Source organism: Cebus imitator, unplaced genomic scaffold (genome assembly GCF_001604975.1).
Source record: "Cebus imitator isolate Cc_AM_T3 unplaced genomic scaffold, Cebus_imitator-1.0 Scaffold117, whole genome shotgun sequence".
Classification (NCBI taxonomy): domain Eukaryota; kingdom Metazoa; phylum Chordata; class Mammalia; order Primates; family Cebidae; genus Cebus; species Cebus imitator.
Window position 1 is genome coordinate 4,754,031 of NW_016107432.1, and position 8,119 is coordinate 4,762,149.

General features: G+C 60.1%; 1 protein-coding gene across 1 annotated transcript in view; it reads right to left on the reverse strand.

The window, feature by feature from the left end:
* The window catches only part of CPZ (carboxypeptidase Z), a 29,585-nt gene that overhangs the window by 1,234 nt on the left and 20,232 nt on the right, over positions 1-8,119 (reverse strand). Inside the window, exons 8-11 of the mRNA XM_017539031.2 lie at positions 6,293-6,428; positions 5,316-5,455; positions 1,156-1,255; positions 45-406 (exon numbers count right to left, since the gene is read on the reverse strand). Of these exons, the coding sequence (XP_017394520.2) occupies positions 45-406; positions 1,156-1,255; positions 5,316-5,455; positions 6,293-6,428 (738 nt within the window). The remainder of the gene's footprint in view (positions 1-44; positions 407-1,155; positions 1,256-5,315; positions 5,456-6,292; positions 6,429-8,119) is intronic.

An 8,119-nucleotide genomic window follows, 5' to 3' on the forward strand; every position in this document is an offset into this window, starting at 1 on the left:
CTCAGGCCGGGGTAGTACTCATCCGGAGGGTGCTCAGGCCGGGGCTAGTACTTGAGCAACCAGCGCGGCCTGTGGGAGCTCAGTGATGTGAAGTAGGACCACCACCAGGGCTTACTCCCACCGGCCGAGGGCTGCCTGCGAGCCCGGAGCGGGTCGGGGTTGGGCTCCATGCCCTCGCCCAAAGGGCTGGCACCTCCCAGCGGGTCATGGGGCCCAGTCCTCCGAAGCCCAGGAAGAAAGTTCTTGGGTCCCACCCCCAGAGGCTGCAGAATGAAGTCCACGCGGCCAGCCCTCTTCATCCGGGCGGGGATGATGACTTTCTTGATGACCCTGGCATAGCCAGGGGCTTGGGCGATGACAATGTGGGTACCAGGGGGCAGCAGTCTCCAGTAGTCGCCATCTGGGGCTGTGGAAAAACAGATGAAAAATGATTCTCAGCGGGGCCGCGGACCCAGCCACAGGGTGATGGGTGGTGAATGGGAGTGGGGAGAGGGCAGCATGGAAGCCAGATGCCAAGTGTGCATGTGCCTCTGCATGGGCCTGGAATGTCCTTCCCACCTCTTTTCTCTGTCAAACTCTTATTCATCCCTCAAAACCCTGCTTAGGCACCCCCTCATCTCTGAAGCCTTCCATGACCACTCCCATCCCCCATGCCCAACCCATAGTCAGCAGAAGTCCCCTGGTCTCTTCTGGACCGTGCCTCTGCAGGTAGCACACATCACAGCATAGTGTCATTTTTCATCGTCTGTGAAATCCCTGTAAGGGGGACCAGAGCCCACACGGGGCTGGACACCCCAGCTTCTTATCAGTGGGGTATGAACTTTGGGATAGAAACAAACAGGCTTATGGATGGACGTGGCTCTCCCCAGCAATCTTGGAGAAGGAGGCATTTTCCTGGGAATACAGAGCATGCATCCACGGTCACTCAGCAGCCATGGCCGGGCAAGCTCTTCCCCTCCAAACGCCGCAAGAGACGCAGCCTGCAGCCAACGCAGACCCCGGCTCCTGCCCACCCTCCCCGACCCAGCCAGCCTGGGGAGGAGAGGAGCCGTCCTGCTGAACACGGGGCACATGTGAGTGACTGAGGGCACCGGCTGCCACTGTGGTGTTCCCTTGGCAGACGTGGGCCCCCGGGGAAGCCAGGGATGTACTCACCTGTGGTGATGTCGTGGCGAATGCCTTTGACTAAGATCCGGGCGTTTTTGACTGGCTTGCCGTATTTGTCCGTCACCACGCCTTTGATACCCCGGTGCACCTGCAGAGACCAGGGAGAGGCCCCGGAGATGGCGCGAGACCTCCCCACGAGCATGAAGGCCAGCCCGCCTGTTCCCTACCCGCTCCTCAGAGCTCCAGGTCTCAGGGGAACCGCCACATGTAGCCCCAGTGTGCCAGCCCTCCCTCCCCCATCTTTAACAAGCCAGTCAGTCCCCTCTCTGGGCCTCAGTTTCCTCTCGGGCAATGGACCGGAGCATGTCCCAGGCTTTCAAATGCCCCTGCCTCTTATCCATCTGCACGGGCACTGAGCAGAGAACCCGTTCCTGCCACTCTTCCGACTCGGTGGCTCTCCCTCCCTGCCTTCGCAGCCACAGCCGGGCTCGCTGGTTCTCTCCGAGCTGAGGCTCCCAGCGGCAACGTGGGCGTTGAAGAGGACGAGGACTGGGTGCCTGCACCCTGGCTACAGCAGCACGGATTCTGTACACGAGGATAATGCGCCCTACCTTGGTTCTGCTCGCCTGGCCTTGGCACAAACTGGCCCTGAGCACACAGCTCACTGCACACCCAGGTTCCAGCTTTTTCACCCAAAAAAGCCCTCCCAAGAGCTGCCTGATCCTGTCCACATTTCTTATAAAACAACGGATGACAAATCACCCCCACGACTCCTGCTCTGGTCAGCAGAACACAGCGTGGGTGCAAGGATGCCGAAGGTCACGCCACCGAGCGGCACCAGGATGCCTGTGGGAAGGGTGGGGCCAGCGAGGCGGCCCCTGCCCGGCCCCGCCCGGGGATCTGCAGCGACAGGTCCTCCAGGGAAAGGGCTCCCACCAGGCCTGCCGTGCCTCCAGAGACCATGCAAATGACCTCGCTCCTCTTCAAATCACAGGATCAAAGCAAAACTTTTAGGATGGAGAGACTGTTTTCCTATATATTCATCTTCATGCCGACAGTTGTATAAGTATCATTTCCTTCCCTGGCCAAGGGACGTGAGCCCGAGAGAGCTGGCTTTGCTCTGGGCCAGAGAACGAGCTCTGCCCCAGTGATCCTCACCTCAGACAAACCTCTGCTTCTGGGCGCCTCAGTTTCCTCAGCTATACAATGTACATGAGGCCGAGGCAGCTGTGGCTTCTGCAGGACCCACGATTTTAGCAAGAACGTGAGTTCTAATCCCTCTGTGGCTGACCCCATCGTCACCAATGTGGAAACCAACTCCCCGACACACGCAGTTAGCAAGCTTAGGCCCCGCGGCTCCAGACAGCTGCTCCACGCTCACGCCCAGCATTTGGTGGCACAGGTAACTGGAAGAGGAGCTGGGCACCCGTCTAGCTCCACAAAGCAGATGCTAGTGCTTATCTCTGTGCCATGCTGCCTCCAGTGCTGAAGGAGATTCAGGACGCCGGAGTATGTGGGATCTGTGATGAGCACATCACGGGGTCCCAGCCCTCCTGATGAGGTGGAGAGGGAGAGATGGCTGGTGCCCACTGCCCTCTGGGGCTCTGACCACCACCTGGATGCTCTTGTCCACACTTCATGGCTTAACGGAATTGTGCTCCGTTAAAACAATGGCCTGTGGACTTACATTTAGGGGGAGGGAGTCAGAGCTTTAAAAGTAAGGCTTTCAGCCGGGCACAGGGGTCTGTCATCCCAGCTCTTTGGGAGGCCAAGGCGGGTGGACCACAAGGTCAGGAATTCAAGACCAGCCTGGCCAATATGGTGAAACCCCATCTCTACTAAAAATACCAAAATTAGCTGGGCATGATGGCATGTGCCTGTAATCCCAGCTACTTGGGAGGCTGAGGCAGGAGAATCACTAGAATCCAGGAGGCAGAGGGTGCAGTGAGCTGAGATTGCACCACTGCACTCCAGCCTGGGAGAAGGAGCAAGACCCCGTCTCAAAAAAAAAAAAAAAAAAAAAAAAAAAAGTAAGGCTTTCCTGCATGCGAGGTGATGGAGAAACCGGATGGCTTCAGAAGCCAGCCTGTGGCTCCTCCTCACCCCCAGATGGCACCCAAGCCCTCTCTGCTTAGAATACCCTCACCAGCCCCTCACTGGGAAAATTCCTTCTCTCCCTTCAAGACACAGCTCACAATCCTCCTCCTCCAGGAAGCTCTCCCTGATGACCAGCCATGCTGGGTACCACAGCCCCAAGCTTCCTCTCTGCCAGCTGCTCTCACTTCTGCCTCCCCCAGCCCCACTTGGGGGCTCTCCCAGGACGGTCTCTTACAGATGGCCCTCACTCAACATCAGCCTGCAGTGGATGGATTTGTTCTGGGCCTGAGGGTCACCTTCATGAAGGCCGGGGCACATGGGGTTCTCTGGCAGGGATGGAGAGCTGCCATGCCACCCCTCCCCTCGCCCGGGTGATACAGACTCCCACCCGAGGTCTGGCCAGGATCACTAGGAAAAAGGCCTCAATTGGCCACGACAGGCTTGATCCTTATCAGGAGGCCGCGCCCGGCTCTCCTCCAAGACGTCTGTCTTGAGAGCCGGCCAGTGAGCCGCCCAGCCTTCCAAGGTCCGCGCTCGCTGTAAATCTTCATATCCCAAGACTTCACGTGTAATAGCCAGGAGCGATGCCAGCCGCATTCAAGGCTCCTTCAACCTCTTGTTCACCAGACAGCCGCAAAATGCCAGGTGCACAGGCCTGGCTCGAGACCTCCTGGAAGAATGAGACGGTGCAGGTGGCGGGCCTGCGGCACGGCCGTCAGAAGGAAACTCCAGCAGCCGAATGTTCCATTATTACTTTGGGGCTCTGTTTCTTTCCTACCTCAGTGGCTGCTGCTCTAGAGAGTTCGCTTGATTCTTACCTGGAGGAAGGTTCCTGATTTTTCTAGAAAGGAGGGCGCTCATGGACAGATAGCTTCAGAACAAGCAGATCTGGGCAACACCAGACAGGCCATGTCACTCTCTAACCCTCTGTCTCCTCCCCCGGCTGTCTCACAGACCCTGGGAGCCCAGAGCACGAGCCCGTGTGTGGCCTGGAGACCCCAGGCCAGCCGCAAGCATCCCCTCAGCTCCATCTATAAAATGGGGTGCCCTGTCTACCACCCGGCCCGGTGTCAGGATGGGGTGCCCTGCGTGGGTGGGCGCCAACCGTACGGTGCTGTGGGTGCTGTGCCCTCAGCCCTCCTTGCTACCACGGCACGCTCCTTCCGAGGCCCGCGTCTCACTGGGCATCTGTACTCATATGCAATTTGCATGATTCTTGAAAATGCTTGGGAAAAAAATAGCAGAAGCTTCTTCAGAAACCAGGCTCTTCCATGTGACATCCCGGGCCCTCCTTGGGGTCCTCAGCACCCTCTGTGTGAGCCATGCTGGGAGGGGAGCAGACATGGGCACAGAGTCTCCACGCTGACACTGAGTGCTGGAGAGACCTTGGATCTCTGGGGTGGCAAGGGGGTCATTTTAGACACATTCTCAGTCATTCCCACTCACCTCCCACTTCAGTCAGGCCACCCTACCCCCCCCACCCAGTCCCTGCCAGCCACTTCCTGCCTGTGCCCTCCCCTCTGAGGCCCCAAAGCCCTGCCTGAGCCACACAGCTGCCCCGCTGCCCAGAGCCCTCCCTCCCACGCCTCCGGGAGCACAGCACCCTCACATCCCACGGCTTGAGTCCTCACCACAGCCTCAGTGCCTCTCAAGGGTCTCAAAGGCCCCATGGGGTTCTAGCATGCTCCCCTCTGCTGGGATCTCTCTCCGTCCTGTGGTTTAATTTCTCCTACCCTTCTTCAAGATGAAGCCCAGTGGCCGCCTCCTCCAGGAAGCCCCCCAGCCTCCAGGCTGGGTGTGTTGCCTCGCCAGGCTGCGCAGGCCCTGTGCTCCCTTGCGTAATTGTGCTGCTTTAGGCCATGACTTCCTTGCTCACAGGGACTCCGACACACGGCCTGGCCACCCCGGCCCCCCACAGGGCACGCAGAGGAGAGCCGGCTGCTGCATCTCACGTCGTGTGTGGATGGACAGTTAACCCCAAAACAAGTGGCAGTGAGAGGAGTGAGTGTGTATGACGCAGCAGGCTGCAGGGGCCGCCCTGGGGGCCCGCATCCGACGCTGCCCTCCCAGGCCCCGCTGGGCTGGAGCCCCGAGCCCCTCTGAGAACTCACTGTCTCCACGAAATTCAGCAGCGACTCCTTGTTGTGCTGCCAGATCGTGTACAGGGCCTCCTCGGGGGGGAACTTCACGCAGCCCAGCTCCACCGTGATCTCGAAGCAGTTGGTGTACAGGTAGTTGAAGTCGGACATGCCTGCGGTAGAGACGACCAGGGCGTCAGGGGTGCCAGCCGAGCGCCCAGCGGGCAGGCGAGCGCAGCGGGTGCTCAGCAACACCTCCTAGGGCTGAGGGGCTGAGCCATGGTGAGGTGGGCGGGACGATCCCCACTTCACAGACGTGCAGATGGAGGCATGAGGCAGGTAAGGGTCCTACCCCGGGAGAGGGCAGAGCTGCGTCTTGAGCCCACGTGGCTTGCGGCAAAGTCCACAGGCTTCCCCACCCCCTTGCTGTCTCTGGTGAGGTAAGGAATGAATCAGTTTCTAATGGAAAGGCTCGCAGCACGGGGCAGCCACACAGGCCCCTGGCATCCCAGCTTCTGGCCCATGGTGACAACGTCCATTACTCAGATAATGCCCTGACGAAAGCCTAGGAAGGTCCTATTAGCTCCATGTCCCAGGGAGACCACGGGTCCTGGCTAGGGACAACCAGCCACCTGGCCAGCCGAGAGGGCCTCGGAGCAAGATGAGCCGACCCTGCCCACACCCACTTCTGCCCTCTGTGCCATCTGCTCTTGGAGTTTCTTGCTCAGCAGAAGCCATGACCATCTCCAAGGCAGGCCTGGGGTGACAGCATCCATAGGGCTGGCTGTGTTGAGGGTCACAAGGAGCCCATGGCCTTCCAAAGTTCAGAGCTCCTGAGCCGCAGAGCCTGCAGCTGCTGACCGTCCCTGCCCAGACCCCAGTGAGGCCATAGTCCCCATCCCTCTAGTCTCTCCCGGCCCCACCCCACCCAGTATCCTCACCCTCCCGGCCCCACCCCACCCAGCCTCCGCAACCCCCCCTACCCTAGCCCCTCCCCGCAGGGACCGCACCTCCCGTGAAGCTGTACCAGTCCGCCCCGTTGATGATGCTTCCCCTCTTCAGGAAGTTGCCTCCACACCTGTTTTCTGACCTGTCCATCATCATGGGGTGGACCTCGGCGTAGGCTCTGGACAGCAGCTTGAACATCTGGAAAAGAGACATGGCTCAGGTCAGGAAAGCGTCCCCTGCAGGATGCCCTGAGAGCTGGGGTCAACAAGGGGAGGATGCCCTGAGAGCTGGGGTCCGGTGCAAACACCTGCAGTGCAGGGGGGAGAGGGGAGCGGCGTCTGCAGGGGGAGAGGGGAACGGCGTCTGCAGGGGGGAGAGGGGAACGGTGTCTGCAGGGCGGAGAGGGGAAGACCGGAGGTGGGTCACAGTCAGTCTGGAGGCCAGGTTCGTGGGCACCTGGGGTGATCACCGAGCCCCTGCACCCGGCCAGGAGTATGGGCTTTCTCTCCTGAGGGCGCACACTGACGTGGTGTCTGCAGGGTGCACGTGGGTTGGCTGGGCAGTTTATAAAGCTGGGGCTGTTGGGACAATGAAGGCAGGGGCAGGCTGCATTCTTACTGACTTCCTCTCCAAAGCCAACTTCTTCTGTGAATAATCACCGCTTCATTCCCCACCTGAGCACCATCAGAGGCTGGGACTCAGCCTACAGGAAGCCCCTCCCTGACCGCCCCACCTTCCAGCTTCCACTGCAGTTGACAGAGTGACAGGCCACAGCCCCCGGGACATGCCACCCCTGGCACGTTTGGATGTGTGGCTGGGATCGTAGGCCCCTCCTCACAGGCCTCCCTCCCTCCCCAGCTCAGAGCTTCCCCCATTGCGCCCATCCCCCAGGCAGAGTCCACAGGTCCTCCTTTGTGGGGGTTCTTGGCCATCTGTAAGTCCCAGGCTGACCCTGGATGGTCTCTAGGGCTAAGGCATGGAAGGTGGCTGCCGACCACCAATCCCCAAAATCCTGGGGTGCAGGCGCCCAGGCCTGGCTCAGACAGGCCTGACCTGGGAGGGCAGGTGCAGGACAAGGATGTCAGAGGAGCTGTCGGTCCAGAGGCCAGGTGCACGTGGGCAAGGGAGAGACACAGATAAATGAAACCAGGCAGGAGCAGGGAAGCTGGACTGAATAGGGACCCAGGAACACAGGCTGAGGACTGTGGGAAACCCAGCCTTCCCAGCTCCTGCCCCAGGACTGGCTATGCTGATTCCCACAGCGAGTGTGGGCAGAGCCAGAGCATGAGCAGCATTTGGGCAGAGGGGCAGATATGGAGGGGCGAGGGGCGGCCGTGGCCAGCCTGCAGGGCCTTGAACACTGCCCCCAGGTGCTGGTTCTCATCTGTAGGGCACCATGGAAGTTTGGGGAAAGGGGACCTTGGCACACCCCAGCCAGCCCACCCCTCTCATGCTCCCCCACCAACCCCAGGCCCCTCCTGGGTCTCTGGTTTCCAGAGATCACTGCCGGCCACCGGGCTGCACCATCACAGCCTAATGGTTGATGGCTTGGGAACAATCTCCTTTTCTCTGGCTCTGATGGGTGACCCAGGGTGAACATCCCCCCGGGACATCTCACAGCTGGCTCTGAGGCTGAGACACACTGGGCCTATGCAGAGGTGGACACCTGCCCTGCCCAGCCACCATTGCCCCCAAGAGTACAGGGGCGCAAGGCCAGGCCAGCAGTGAAGGCCACCCAGTCACCCCTGCAGGCACTTACAAAGGTCTGAGCAGAGAACCAGACACCTCACTCCCTTGCACCCTTAGTGTGTACTGCCTGCAAGAGTCAATGAATGAATGAGGGAGGTAAGGAGGGAGTGTGGGAGTAAATGAGTGAAAGAATAAGAGAG